General features: G+C 31.8%; 3 protein-coding genes across 3 annotated transcripts; 2 read left to right on the forward strand and 1 right to left on the reverse strand.

Moving 5' to 3' along the window:
- Positions 1–314: 314 nt before the first annotated feature.
- LOC136416263 (zinc finger protein-like 1) lies at positions 315–4,749 on the reverse strand. The gene is made up of 6 exons (XM_066401360.1): positions 4,576–4,749; positions 3,627–3,738; positions 3,060–3,253; positions 2,528–2,701; positions 2,336–2,427; positions 315–968 (listed from the first exon to the last, which is right to left on the reverse strand). Exons 1-6 carry the CDS (start codon positions 4,675–4,677, stop codon positions 779–781), a joined length of 864 nt encoding a protein of 287 aa, XP_066257457.1. The 5' UTR covers positions 4,678–4,749; the 3' UTR covers positions 315–778.
- A 1,315-nt stretch (positions 4,750–6,064) lies between these two features.
- On the forward strand, positions 6,065–9,562 carry LOC136416264 (S-methyl-5'-thioadenosine phosphorylase-like). The gene is made up of 7 exons (XM_066401361.1): positions 6,065–6,236; positions 7,187–7,361; positions 8,017–8,155; positions 8,213–8,315; positions 8,367–8,519; positions 8,574–8,783; positions 9,169–9,562. The coding sequence occupies exons 1-7, from the start codon at positions 6,219–6,221 to the stop codon at positions 9,199–9,201; spliced, it is 831 nt and encodes a 276-aa protein (XP_066257458.1). The 5' UTR covers positions 6,065–6,218; the 3' UTR covers positions 9,202–9,562.
- Positions 9,563–10,117: 555 nt separating this feature from the next.
- Positions 10,118–15,431, forward strand: Gnpnat (glucosamine 6-phosphate N-acetyltransferase). The gene is made up of 4 exons (XM_066401364.1): positions 10,118–10,292; positions 12,123–12,348; positions 14,072–14,261; positions 15,098–15,431. The coding sequence occupies exons 1-4, from the start codon at positions 10,275–10,277 to the stop codon at positions 15,255–15,257; spliced, it is 594 nt and encodes a 197-aa protein (XP_066257461.1). The 5' UTR covers positions 10,118–10,274; the 3' UTR covers positions 15,258–15,431.
- The last annotated feature ends 61 nt before the right edge of the window (positions 15,432–15,492 follow it).

The raw sequence follows: 15,492 nt of genomic DNA on the forward strand, positions 1-15,492 counted from the left end.
GGATTTTCACTTCAACTGGAGCGATTGCACATCGTATGCCACATTCTTCCATCAGTTTCAACTAACTTTTCCTGATTTTCATCCGTTACATTCATTGTTTTAAAATTAAGTAGGGATATGATGAATGACATGATCGATAATCAATGAAAATCACTTTTGAATATTAAAGTCATTTTTTATATATTCATAGTCCTGTATCATAAAAAATTGTTATTTCGATACTATCTGCGCCTACGAAGTGTTCTGTACAATCATTTGAAGTTGAGGCCTATTAAGGTAATGTCGGTAGAAAATTAACGGCAAATGAGCATAAGCAAGCTATACTGGTATAATATTAAAATAATGTATTTACAATTCATTAAAAATAAATAACTAATACAATTAAGCCATTAGGTAATCCTATTTAATATTTACCCATCGGAAACTTAAAAATAAATGGTTTAAATTAAAGCATTTTACTTAGTTATGGTAGATAATCACTAACTGAAATTAAGTTCCGGTTCTTTTAATGCCAATTAACGAGACTGTGGCTGCGACCTATGATTGTTTTTAATAAAATTTCAACAAGTAACAGCCATTTTAAGTGTTGAACTGATATAGCCTCACAGCATCTTTCAAAAAGAAAATCCCACGTTGGAAGCAACCGTTATAAAAAAATACGCGTTTGGTAAATTTTTGGATATTGCTTTTCAACCATCTAAAAATCTGAAATTATGGCTACTTTTGTTCTAACAGTTTGAATTTCTTTACAAAATATTGTAGACGAAACATTTTAGTTTTATCCCACATTTACAAACGGATTATTGATTTCTTCTAAGTTTGGATCATTTTCAGTTGAATATCTACCCAGACGTGACATTAAAAATAGGAGAACCAGAATAGCGAATATGGCTAAAGTTACAAACATACAGTATTTGCGATATTTTGACCTGGTCCCTCGTGCTCTCAATGGTGCTCCAAATGTAATTCTGTAAAAATATCATATTACTGTAAGCTATTTTTCAATTACATAAGAATAAGTTATGCGGAAAGAAGATTACGCCTGCGGCTGACGTTTAAGGTCCAATGCGAAGGAGAGGGTCTTTATTTGGTCAAGGGCGTAATTATTTTTTCGGTCCATAGTATATCCAACGTCTCACGCACAAATGATATTTTTTCAACTTTTTACATTCAAGTAGAATAATATTATACTTAGTTATTTGATTAAAGGCAATTGAAAAATTTAACGGGCGGTATTTTTACTTTACTTGGATCTCGTTACCAAGGGCGACAGGTTATATAGTTAAAAATAATACCTATTGGTCGTAAATTCATTGTTTGTGCTACGGAAATTAATTATAATTTTATTTAATTATAATTAATTATAATTTCCTATTATCATTGACTTTAGTTTGTGTGAACCATTAGCATTAGCGTAGGCTAAAAACGTTATTCGTGGTTTTTTCGACTTCTGCCTGGAGCAGATGTTTCAAATAATGCAGCATAGGTTTTTTCTGGCAAAATCTTCCAATAAAGACCACTTCCATCGACGTCATAATTTTATTCCTTTCTTAAATCTAGCTATTTAATCGTTTTCATCAATTTTTCTTTGAATGATTGTATTAATTACGGTTGTGCTAATAATTTTTCACTAAATATAGACAGCAGTCGAATTCTATATTTCGTTTTGAATGGATGTGGCCAGCCATCACTGGCTACGTAATTTTCAGTATCTAAGTTTTTCAATGAACAGTTAAGTTCTCTGATTATTTCGCCGCTATTTGGGACATTCTTTTCCCGTTGTTTTAAAACCCACTTTTACAAGGAAATTTTTCATTTTAGGCGCGTTTCCATTTTTAAAAATTTTTCTATTTCCCAGTCTTCCAAATGTATTGCATTTTCTTCTTAAAATTTATATTTTTAAACGCTTAATTTTGCAGAGTATTGCCTTCAATACTCCATATTCTTTTGCTAATTATACCATTCCCGCACCTAGTACAACCTTGACTATAATTTTCACTTTCTCATTCAATTTTAAACATTTTCTTTTATAGAATCTGAATACCATAGTCGTAAAAATTTATAAACGCATACAATGCACTCGCTTAAGTTCAAAAATAAAATGTGAACGTATCCTAAACTCTCATGCAACCGACCCAGAGTGTCGCACTTTATTCCAGAAATTAATTCCCTACATAAATCGGGGACTCTTCGACATAAATCAGGAAATAATCGTTACCAAGCATTGTTTACATTATTGCGCATTCCGCTTGATCCAATAGCGAATTTTGTGTTTACATTAACGCAATATTTTCATTATCACATGATTACGTTAGCAAGCGTTTGCTGTACTTACTTCCACCAAGTGCTAACTAATTCCGACACCGGTCTCCTTTTATATTTATCATCGTCGTGGTCAAATGCGAGAGGTTTAACATCCCGCACATCCTGTAATAGAAAATCAATAATGAGGGATCGAATGCCTTTAACAAAAAATACTTTTCTAAACAAGCGTTTATAGGCAAACGATGTAATTTGCAATGCTTACTTGAAAAGCTTTCCTATTTGACGAAATTCCATGATAATTGTCTATCCTATTGAACGCTCCGTGATCATCCAAATTGACCACAGAATGTGATGGACTCGGGGCAGGTCGAATTGATTGTGATAGAGGCGAATTGGCATGACTTAGTATTGATTTTACTTCCCTTTCTTCTGATAACTGCAAAGAATATTACAGTTCTTGAGTGATTTGTCAATGATTGAGTGAAATGTCATTAGATTGTCTCTTTCTTGAATATTATTATGAGAAAAATATTCAAAGATATTTAACAAACAAGCCTATTTACTGCTAACTTCATTAATTTTTGATATACAAAGTGTTTTGGTTCCCCCTTTTACCACTGTCTGTCTCAGTAAGATATCTCGACAGTAATGAAATACCTTCCATATCAGTATATAGCATACTATTTCTACTTTACCATCTAATGACATTCCATATTTTCTGCTGAAATCGAAATATAATAAAATTATGAAAATCTTCATTCTATACACTTTTACAACTTCAATGAAAAATTTACCAATGGAAGTCCTAGACCTGCTCTAGCCCAGTTCACACCAGCTAGTTTCTCCTTTAATACATCTGCAACAGGGCTTATTAAGTTTGAAGCTGGAAACAGTGGACTTTTACAAGAAGGACACACATGTCCTCTAGGTGCAGTAGTTGGGGGTAGTTGTCTTGAATAATGATCCAGACAGGACCAATGAAAGACATCTGAAAAAGTGAATTGCCCTGTGTAAATAGTAAATAATTATCTTATAACTTATTACTTAAAAAATAAATGCATTTCAGGTTACATTTACAAGTACAAAAATGTTTCACTGTACCCAAAATCAAATACTGTATTAATTTAAAATTTGTTTATGATTTGGACATGATTTTCCAAAAAATTCTCAATGAAAAAAACAACTACATTTGAAAAGGTAACTAAAAAAACTTTTAAATGAGATATCGAGTCTCACATGTCAGCCACGAATGTAACTTTCTTCTTACAGCCCTTTACATAAAAAAAACTACTACAAAGAAAGAATAATTTCCCCTAAATGTTTTCACTTTTTATAATCTGTTAATATAAGTAGGTACTTACGGTAGCATGTTAATCTAATGCTGTCCTCAACATTCAAATCTTTGGAGCACAGTTCACAAATAGAGTTATAATCACTGTCTTGTAGCCACTGCAAGTATGACTGCACAACACACTAGAAAACAATATAGGAAAATTAACATACTTATATTAAAAACACAGCAAAATACCATTAAAATATAAATCTCTAAGTGATTAAATTGAAATAATAAATGAGATAAGAAAATGTCTCAACAAATGAGCATGTTTTTATAAATGTGATAGAAGTCTTTCGATGTAAGTATGTGCTTCTCAACTTATTCAATAGGCTTTTTTTGCAAGCTGTTCATATTATTAAAGCCTGATTTATACATTCACCCAACATATTTTTAAGAAGTTAAATACATTCATGTGTATGCTGTAACTTATAGAACCCACATTGCTAAAGCACTTACTATATTCAAGAAAGTTATGCAATGTTTGATTTTTTTCATGTAGCTTCTTATGTACATCTATTGAACTGGTTTTAAAATCAGTTAAATAGTTAATAGTTGTAATGAAATTTAGTCAAAACATTTATTTTGAATAAACCTTTGCTATTAAGAAATTTGAAGAAAATTAAAAAATAGGTGCAGTCAAAAAATTCAAAAACTCTAGGTGGTTCTATATTTATGCTCCTGAGTGTATAAATCAAACTTTACTCAAGTACTTAACATTTAGTAACCGCAGGTTAGTCATTACTCGGCTCTATACATTTTAAATTTAAAGTAAAGAGAAATCCAAGAGTTCACTTGTGATTGAGCCGATACAAGTAACTTCATGTTAAACGTTGTCAAAAGTGAAAATCTCATTATTGAGCACAGAGGTATTATTGAACTTCGCTTCTCTGGCTAGGGGTTTGCATGAGCACGGCAATTAGCAGCTCGAGACTGGATGAAAAGGAAGAATAACATATTCCTAACAGAATACTTACAATGGGGTGGTTAGTAACCATACAGTTTTCACAAACACAAACCCTGTGTTCGAAACAAAACTGGTTGGTGACCCGTCTTTTTGGACATTTGCACAGGCCCATTTTCTTTGTAATAAATTAAGAACTGCATTCACACTTTCACAACGTTATTCCAACACAGCTCTTTGCCTTTTTTGTTATTTTCTCTCCATATTATATTTATAAAAATTACACCGTTCATGTCCACGTACATCGATATTCTGTCATTCAATATTTTATTTATTTTATCGTGATGTTGAAAGTAGGGATGAGCATAGGCGATTTCAGCGCACTTTCGGTACCTGCATTTGGTCCATCAAATGTCTAGCAATCGGTTTCGCATCGAAAACGGTAACATGTCTCTAATAAATAATGTTTTTCTATCGCATATTACAACGTGTCTCACCATAAAGTAATTAATTGAGTAACTGTTTATCTTTTTTTGACGCATTTTTCATTTTATTTACATTTGACTTTATATGGCTTTTTATAAACTTTAAAGAATTAATTTCTTAATCCCTTTTCTTTCGGAACAATTGTTTGCCAAATCAAGTCCTTCTGGATCATTAGTCGGCACTTTTAAAATTCGCCCCATTTTTAAAATTTTTCATAAATTTATTTGCATCAAATAATAACATACAAGAAGGAAAAGTAAGAAGTGGCTAACTTAGCATCGCAGCGAACAATTTTTTCCGTTTGTTACTTCCCACTTACTACGTTATTCTGTTCCTGTGATGTTAATTTGTGACATAAATCACTAAAATCGATGTTACATTTCCTATATAAAGCCAAAATTAGCTGTATTGATTTTTTGCAAAAAAACAATTAACAGTTCTAAATAGTATCGAGCTATCTAGAAACGGTAGAAAACTTTAGCAATCCTTTGGAATAGAGGATGTTAAGGGGTAGCAGCGTCTCAAGCAATCAAGCAATGATCAACAGGCCGCTAATTCCTTTATGTCTGTTTCACACAATTTTTAATTTAATTGAGTTCTAAATATCACTCGTAAATCTTTGAGGGGTAAGTAGAGTTAATCGACCAACTCAAATCAGACAGATATTATCGATAAGCGTTTACTATTCTACTGTGCTGTCAAGAACAATAAAAAATGACGTCATATGCCGGTACTTTATTTTTATTTTTGTTTTGATATTTTGATTTCGATTAATTTACTTTTATTAGTCGGATTAGTTAATAAAAAATAAAAAATTGGAAGTAATTTTGAGTGGTAATTTATTTAGTTTAATTCTACCATTCGCAGTGCTTGTTTATAATTTATAAACGTAGGTACACAATCATTCATAGGTATCAGTTTAAGGATTATATTTTTAATAATTTAATAATTGTTTCTAAATTGATGATTTGGTGCCTATTTGGTTCGCCTTACAAAACGTTATCTTCCGGTCTTGTAACACAAACAACTACATATTCTAATTAACATTTATATTTCAGGTCTGGTATTCAAATCTGGTGTTATCACTACTTACCCTTTGCTCTGCAGGACTATCAATTTCTGTACTATCAGTAATTGTTATCAGAGATTTGTAAGCAGCTAGAAAGAACTGGGAATTTAGATAGTGTTTGAATTTTAATTTAAAAACTCTTAAGTCCAAACAAAAGCAAGATGTCCCAGCAAATTAAGGTAAATGCACTTTTAAATGTGTAATTTTTATAAAATGTGCATGTTTAATTATAGCAATTACAGGATAATGCCGGTAAATCTCTTTGTAGCTACAGTGTTTTTATCAAATAACAATAATTTCTCATCAAATAACACTCAAGGTTTCCTCTATCCTTATCAAATTATTAAAGCAAAGGACAAATTATATTGAAGTTCTGCTAAACGAAGGTCAAAACTATCATGGACAAGCATTTGACAATTTGGAAATATAGGAAATTTTCTTTTTGTCCTCTCAATTAAAATACTCTATAGATATTTAGTTTCACATTGAAGTTTTGAATTTGCCTTATAATTAAGTATTGCATTTCATATTGTTATTATAGTTATTTCATAACCAAGCAGTTCCCTGTGCGACGCGACACCCTTTATAGAATCAAAATTTTATTCAGTAACTCAAAAAACACTCCCTATTTAGATTTTATACTGGAGTCTGAGATATTAATATTTGAAATGTTATACTTATTGTAATGTTAGATGCCATAACTTGGAAATAGATTAAATTAAACAAAAACAGTTCTTTAATCTTAACACTCCACTATCTCCACACAGATCTCTCTGATAGCATATTTCTTTCAGTTTTATATCTATTCACATTTTTTTAATATTTGTCAAATTAGATATTAATAGCCTTTTTAATTGGCAAATTTAATGCAGAGATGTATTATCATATTAATTTATTGAGGTTCAGAAGACAAGAAATAAGAATAACTAATTGTGTGTGAAGTTACTGGCATATTGCGACACCCTCACTAGTCCGCTTTCACTACGGCAATGTGGCCGACTTTTTTTTGCTTAGTTGTGATCACACATCAAAACAAAATAAAATAAGACAACCACAAATCGTATTTGACATCTATATTTTGGTACCCACTGCTCACTTTTGGCCCTACTTTTAAGATGTTTTGTTGTAGATTGGTATTATAGGAGGTTCAGGACTGGACGATCCAGACATTTTAAAAAACCGAACTGAGAAAAAGGTTACTACACCTTATGGTTCTCCATCTGATTCTTTGATTTTGGGACATATAAATGGTATTGAAATCGCCATATTAGCAAGACATGGACGAAAGCATACTATAATGCCAAGTATGTATTTGTATAATATACAGGGGGCTTTCTACAACGTTCGGAGTGATCCCATTATTCCTATGATGTCGATTTTATGGTTATATCCATTACCGTTTATACCGGGTGTAACATAAATATAATAAATGATAAAGTTAATATCTTTTTCACTGTGAAATTCTTACGTTATACTCAGTATATTTCGATGCCGTCCCTGAAATTTTTTTTTGATATGCAATAGCACGTTTTGTTTCTGAGAGACCAATTAATAATTAGGACGAATTTATAAACGTTTAAAGCTAATAAGACCATTATCACAAGACTGATCTGAATTGACGAGGTCAATTGACCGGTTAAAGTGTGCAAATGCAGAACATTTTTTATTGATTGCTCATTTGTTTTCTTTAACATTGGGGATCTAATTCGGTACTCCGAGGAGTAGAACGTACTCTGGGCAATAACATCAAAATAGTGTTAGCACCTACAAGTGTAAAAAACTCATATTTTAACGTCATTCTCGGGAGATTTTTAATCGCAATATTGTCCAGAATTTGGTCATAATATGCGAAACAAGCTTCTACTTTGAAGATTATTTATTAAAAAGCAATGAACCTGATTTATAAATTGGGTATACAAATTTTATTACGATTCATCTTCCTAGTTTTAATCATTTCAGGCAACGTCAACTATCGAGCTAATATATGGGCCCTTAAAGAAGAGGGCTGCACGCACGTTATAGCGACAAACGCGTGTGGATCATTACAGGAGGAAATTGTACCTGGAGATTTAGTACTAATAGATAATTTTATTGATAGGTGAGTAGCATCATTATATTAGTCAAAATAACGAAATCAATAGTTTTCCTATTATAGAACAACAAAGAGACAACAAACTTTCTACGATGGCGAAGAAAATCATGCTAAAGGGATTTGCCATATGCCGATGGAGCCGGCGTTCTGTCATCGCACTCGAAAGGTTATATTAATTAACTTAATAAAACGTTTAATTTCCAACGGGATATTTTAGGTTATACTAGATACAGCCAACGATATTGGTGTTCCTGTAAGAAATGGTGGAACAATCGTGGTTATAGAGGGTCCGAGATTTTCAAGTAGAGCCGAGAGCAACTTGTTTCGAAGTTGGGGCGCTCATGTTATTGGAATGACTTCAATACCAGAGGTTAATTCGTGAAGTTGATTATTTGAATGTATGTAAAAGACTACGCTTGCATAGGTTGTTTTAGCGAAGGAGGCTGGCCTGTGCTATGCAGTGATAGCTATGGCAACAGATTACGATTGTTGGAGAGACAGCGGGGAAAAGGTGTCCCATAAATATGTTTTGGAAGTATTTCATAAAAATGTGAAGAAAGTATTGCAATTACTGGTAGCCATAGTTCCCAGAATGGGTAAGGAAGAGTGGGGAGAAACTGTTCAAGAAGCAAAGGTAAGTTCCATTTGTTATACAAGTTAAAATTTATTGGTGCTCTAAAATTAATATTTTTAAATAATTACCAGAAGTCAACTAGATACTATAATTAAATGATAAAGTTTTAGCTCATATAAATAGGCTTCAAAAGCTATTTTTTCTATCTGTTCTGGAAGTAAGAGTTTCTAATCAAACCACTTGTTGAATCATGGGTTATGCTTGGTTTACGTAAACCCGATCCTCGTAAATTTTCACGTTCATAAGAAATGCATTACTGTCTGAATTACGTCAATCTAACATATTGAAATTCCTTACGAGTTTTCGTGTATAGGAAAGCCCGTTATAGCTTAAACCATGATTCAGCTACCCTCGTTTGCTATCATAATTTTGATATTTGTTTTAGGCGCTTACAACAAACAGTGTGTTCTCTATCTAACCTATCGGGAACCACGAACTTCTATCTAGCAGAAGTACCTATTTTTGGATTTATATATGTATTTATATATATGTGCCTAATAAGTATACCTACGTAGTAATTTATAAGTTAATATCCATAGGTCAGAATTAAAAATAATTTTTCAAGACATTCGGCGAACATTAAAATTTAAATATCTCAAGAAGTAATGCCTGTAGGGACTTGTATCAAGATACCTTTTTTCATAAAATATATAGAAAAATGCAAAAATAATTACATTTAAGATAATATGTCTAAGTTTTTATTATTTTTCATTCTGTTTTGAACTGGGATTTTGGTAAATTGTTTTTGTTATGTTTATGCATTGTCGCAACGTTGTTGCTAGGGCACTATTATTAAATAATTAAACAAAGAAAATAAGTTTAGTAATTTATTAGTTCCCAGAAACTTCCTGGGTGTACATAGACATTTGTGTCTGTATGGTGGATGTTGCAAAGCATATGCGAGAAAAATATACTTTTTGGTGTATCCTCTGAGTGTGCATAGTATATCCATATCCTTCGAATAGTATGTAAGTCATAGTATTCAAATTAAAAGCTTCTGTTCGAAGAATTGATACTTATTTTCAATACGAATAGACATTTCTACCTTATTTTGGAAAATGACGTCATATAATGTTACATAATTGGAACTAAAGCAGCGAATCCAAAACATCTGTTTTTGACGTTTCATATTTCGAACTTCCACATTACAAACCGTCCAATTCTCAAATTCATACCATTTTTATGAGGACGAAGGTGGAAAATGGAAACTACTTATCCATCGATTGATTAATAACACAATTCACCATCCATGGAAGCTACAGGCTGAAAACAGATTTTTCAGGTTAGAACATTGATTTTGATTTTTACTTTCACATGTATATATATACAATATGTAAAGGACAAACAGTTCAATAATTACCTGAACCTGAACGTAAATCACACTGATAAAAACAACCAGTTTGCCTTTTGTGAAAGTTCAAGCCAGTACTAGCAACCAGTCAAGGTTAACAGTTTAAGATTGCAATATTTAGTTCCTGTTTATCCTGCAAAATGGTCATAAATGATAAGGTAAGTTAGTATCTGATAAGTTTGAGACACCTTTTTAATATATGAGCTAATAGTACACTTCTTCAGGCATTTCCCCTGTAGTCTTTATTTAAAATATCGAGCCAGCTCACTAACATATGGATTCTTTTTTAAATTTTTTTGGGAATACGGTCTCACACACCAGTAGGGGTTGTTGAAGTGGAACTTAACACTATTTCACTCATTAACACTATTCTCAGTTAGAATTAACAGAGATAAAATTCACCCTTTATTAAGGGCTTTGATGAACATCCTTTTGTGCTAAATTTGTTATCATCTTCAAAACCCAGGATAAAAGAGTATAAAAAAGTAAAATAAATGGAAAACTGAAATGTGTGGTAAGTGAATATTTAAATTATATGAAACACTTCAAAATTCCTTTTCTTAATAGCAGATTGAAAATAGAATTTTTCATAAATTTTGATTTTTGATAATGGCCACAAAACCATTATCAAAGAAGCAGAAAACCAAAGAAAATGTACATAGGGTGTTTCCTAAATGTTAGGCAAAAATTTAAGGGGCTATTTTCTAAGTAATTTTAAGAATTTTTTGCCCTTCGAAGATTTTTGGGAAAATGCTTGAAAAAAATGCAGAAAATGAAATTTAGAAAAGAAACAGGTTTAATCAAATACAATAATCCAACATCAACCGCAACTTGAAATCAACCTTTTGGAAAAATGTCATGTCAAAGACTACTAACATCCTCCATTCTTAGATTTCTTTGAGATAGAATGTTAGTAGGATTTTAATGAGATAAAAATGCTTCGGTAAGTGTTCTATAAATGTTGCTCTGCTTGTTTCATCACAATTTACGTTTGGAGAACCACCCACTCACCTACATGGTTTATGAGATAATGTTTCTTCATACAATTCATACAACATTTAGACGGTTTTTGGCTTTTGTGATGAAGTTTGTGTCATCACCATAGCATATATGTAAGTATTATCTCAAAATGAGATTCAGATAAATTACAGATAGAATTGGTCTGATGTTGCCACCTTGGGCAATTCCAACTTTTGTTTCTTTAAAAGATGAAATGTGAATTTTATCATTCATTCTGATTTTGATTAATGTTTAGGATCGTATGACATTTAAAGTTTCTTGCTTTTGATGATCAGTTTGTGGTATTTCCGCTTTACCTTAAACAATTACTACAAATTATTTCATTTTGACAATCAGGCTAGCTCTTGTGAATTAAAACATTTATTGTTTCATACTGATAAGCTGGTTAATATTTGTCATATTAGTTATCTACTTATCATTCCCAAGCTTATGTATTTTTTTCACTAATCCTTTGAGTTATCAGTAAAATGTCGACAAATTTTGATTTTGTGAAAAATGAGCAGTTAATCCCCACAAGTAACAACAGTACTTAAATACAATTTGAAGGGTAAACTACTTAAAGAAGACAATGTTGGTAAGACGGTGTTTTTATTTTTGTTTAGTGTAAACATATATTATAAAAAAATAATATTATACAATTTAAAGTTATAAATAATTTAAACATACTATCACAGTCTACAGAAACCATTTAGTATTAATGCTGAGCTATTTAGTAATAGGACATTCGTAACTTTGGGTATATTTCAAGACCTTCCTTATAAACAACTAAAATTTTTTAAATTATTCATTATTAAAAAAAACGCAGTTAGAGAAATATTGATATATAAGTTTCTTAGTGATTGTGTTAATTTCGCTATTAATTGATGTAAAACAGTTTAAAATATAAAAATATTCTAAAGATTCATTCCTGATTTAATAATTTTAAAATTTTAATAATCGTGATAGCTACGTACTCATATTCTTTTTAGGTAAATGGGGAGTTCCACTCGTCGTATCTTTACAATCCTGATATCCTCACCGGTCTTGACTGGAATTCAGTCAAAAGCAGGGTTACACCTTTCATAACAAATGAAGAACCTGGCGAAGACTATTTCCTGATTAGGCCCCTGCAAATTGATGACTACGATAAAGGCTACTTACAGTTACTCGTCCAATTAACTACAGTAGGGGACATTTCAAGATCAGAATTTGAGGGTAGGTTTTAGTATAAACTCTCAAGAGTCATGATTATAGGATTTCCATTGTTTAATTGCGGTTATTCATGAAAGAATAATAAGCGATTATGTTTCATCTTTAAGGCAATATTGTTCTAGTAACGTTTTAATTTCACACCCAATATAAACTGTGTTGATGTTTACAGTGGATCCAAAAATATTGGCACACCCTTAATTTTTCAAAGATAACAAAAATTTTGACATATTTTTTTCAAAAAACTAGTTTAACTATTTTCAATGACTCATTTTATAAAAAAAAATCAATAAGGTTTTTTTGTTCTAGGACTGCATCAATTTAAAAAAATATATTAACAGTTTTTATTAGGTCAAAGAAGTATTGGCATAGGTAAGAAAAAAAAATTTTTGGTGCGTAGGAATTATAGTATTTTTTAAAAACCTCGTTATCAGTCCTTTCGCATCTATCACAGCTTGTAAACGCCTGGGCATAGACTCCACCAAATTGTGGAGTACATTTACACCAATTTTAGCCCATTCCTCATGTAGCACCCTTTTCGAATCAATTTGAGATGATATTTTGTGTTTGCGAACTTTCAGGTCAATGACACAGGTTCTCTATCGGATTCCAGTCCGGAGACTTTGGTGGTGTTCTTAATTGGCGTCGGACATTGTACAGCAACCACTCTTTGTTTTGGAAGCTGCATGTTTGGAGTCGTTGTCTTGCTGGAATACAAATGACTCCTGTAGCTCCGTTTTTTCGGCACGGACCTGCAAATTGTGCCGCAATACATCGATATATTTGAGGGCATTCATAATACCATTAATTAAAACTAAATTTCCAACAGCTAGACCAAGACATACAGCCCTAAACAAGAGTGCTCCCACCGCCATGCTTCACTGTGGTTCTAACATTTTCGACATTGAATGCCATATTTGGTTTTCTCCACACAAATTTTCGCCCATCCGATCCAAAAATCCAACGGCTTGCTCTCGCGCTCCTTCGCAAAGTTGAATCTTTTTTGCGGGTTGAGGTCAGGAACGAAGGGCTTCTTTCTTTGCGCTCTGCTATAAAAATTGGAACTGCAGATTGTGTTCCTAAGAGTTTGCGCAGAAATAATCTTACCGGAAGTTGAAGCAACGTCATCGGCAATGGCAGAAGCAGGTACTGGAAGATTTTTCTGGAACGTTCGAGGGATGATGTTTTCCTTGGCGCTTGCGTACCTTTGGTCTACCTGAACGTAGTTTGTTTACAACCATGCCCGTTTCTTGGTAGTTCTTTTATCGCATTCCTGGTACTACTAAAGCTGAGTGGTAACTGAGATGCGATTTTTTCTATAACTTAAATCTTGTAAATACGAATGAATGATTTGATTACGAATTTGACTCGATAACTGCAATTTTAGGCATATTGGCCAACCAAACAAAACAATATAAAACAAAAACTAAACAAAATATCATCTGAGAATACATCATAGCCATCTAGATCCATTTTACCTATATTTAAAGATATTTTACAATCATCCTATGCAAGTGCGCCAATACTTTCTTGATCCACTGTATCTACAGGGCATGATTTACGTTTGTCCAATTTCTAGAATTAAAGATAAATGATCAAATTTCAAAAATTGAATGAGCTTCATAAATAAAATTACCTAAGACTCTTCGTTTGATCGATCCAGTGTATAATACTAACAAATTAAATCGTATTGATAGTGTAAATAATGCTAATAATTATCGTTTTTCAGCTCAGTTTTTAAAAATGCAAAGAGCAGGCTGTTACTTCGTGACCGTTATTGAAGACATTAGGGACAGTAGAATAATCGCATCTGCGACTTTAGTGACCGAACTAAAATTCATTCATAAATGTGCGGAACGAGCCAGGCTAGAGGATGTCGTCGTTAATAATTCTTACCGAGGAAAACAATTAGGAAAATTGTAAGTGATTTTAACAATTTTGTGAAATTTAAAATTTTGCTTTTAATTCAGTTCAATAATCGTCATCAATTAGTTAATTTTTTTAAATATTAATAAAGACCATTCATCATTAACTAAGTTATTCTGATTTATAACTTGGAATAACACAATTTCCATATTAGTAGTAGTACGGCAACCAACATGTTCGTAATATGAAATAAACTAATATTCGGGATTATCGGGTGTTCTTTTGTATTAAAGAGAGATATGTCGCTAAAACGTGGGTATTATATAGTTCACAGTTAGCTAGTAAACGGGAACCCCAGTGGATAAAATAACAACGTACAGGTTATTCCACTTCAAATTTAAGTAATGGTGTTATTTCTTCTTCAACTGGAGATGCTAAAAACTCGTCAGTAGTTTCGTTAACACAATCAACATTTTTTGATCTGAATCTTCCATGTATTAGTTTGAATAAATTTATTATGGTGAATGTTTGAAAGCTTAGAAAATATTCATCAATATTATAATATGTATTACCCTGTATCTTGTAATATCTAATATGCAGTTTGTGTGCAATGCAGTTTTATAAAGTGTTTTATATACCCAAAGCTGAAACTTACTGAGATTTGTCTTTTACACTAGACAATTCGCTGTGACATGTTTTTGTAAAATTTTATGATTTCAATAAATTTTCATTTGGTATCATGTCAGATTTGGGTATTTAATTCTAGCGATATTCACAATTCCTCACTTATGAATTCGATTTTATTGATATTCAGTTTTTTTAACACAACTATTAGTGTTAACCATTTTAGTGCTTTTTATGGTTTTAAACAATGTTCTTCCTTTTTTAGGATTGTCCTCACTGTCACCTTATTAGCAAAGAAGTTTGGTTGCTATAAGATGTCTCTCGACTGCAAGGATCAGTTAATTCCATTTTACAAGTCACTAGGCTATATTTTGGAGCCTGGCAATTCTAATTCAATGATGCTACGATACGAATCGAAATTATGAGATTTTTAGGAAAAATTTAAACTATGAAATTATTTACTTATTTTTTATTATTACTTATACTTATTAGATTTTTTGTACCGCTGACTCATCATTTGTGACCAATTAGAATAATTGTAAAGATATGTAAATACATCACGGATCTCTGTAGTATTTACTTATTTAAATAGCTTCGGGATAGTGCAATGATTGTTGATATTAGTTTTGTTTACAATTTACAAACATCAATAAATAATTT

Source organism: Euwallacea similis, chromosome 22 (assembly GCF_039881205.1).
Source record: "Euwallacea similis isolate ESF13 chromosome 22, ESF131.1, whole genome shotgun sequence".
NCBI classification, from domain to species: Eukaryota; Metazoa; Arthropoda; class Insecta; order Coleoptera; family Curculionidae; genus Euwallacea; species Euwallacea similis.

Bases quoted from the DNA above. Each gene is read 5' to 3' on its own strand.
- LOC136416263 (XM_066401360.1), bottom strand. From the start codon at position 4,677: ATGGGCCTGTGCAAATGTCCAAAAAGACGGGTCACCAACCAGTTTTGT. The intron at 3,739-4,575 runs GTAAGTATTCTG...ATTGTTTTCTAG, and splicing joins TGGTTACTAACCACCCCATT to TGTGTTGTGCAGTCATACTT. The intron at 3,254-3,626 runs GTAAGTACCTAC...TCACTTTTTCAG, and splicing joins CATTAGATTAACATGCTACC to ATGTCTTTCATTGGTCCTGT.
- LOC136416264 (XM_066401361.1), top strand. The intron at 7,362-8,016 runs GTATGTATTTGT...TAATCATTTCAG, and splicing joins AAAGCATACTATAATGCCAA to GCAACGTCAACTATCGAGCT. The intron at 8,520-8,573 runs GTTAATTCGTGA...ACGCTTGCATAG, and splicing joins GAATGACTTCAATACCAGAG to GTTGTTTTAGCGAAGGAGGC.
- Gnpnat (XM_066401364.1), top strand. The intron at 12,349-14,071 runs GTAGGTTTTAGT...ATCGTTTTTCAG, and splicing joins TTCAAGATCAGAATTTGAGG to CTCAGTTTTTAAAAATGCAA. The intron at 14,262-15,097 runs GTAAGTGATTTT...TTCCTTTTTTAG, and splicing joins GGAAAACAATTAGGAAAATT to GATTGTCCTCACTGTCACCT.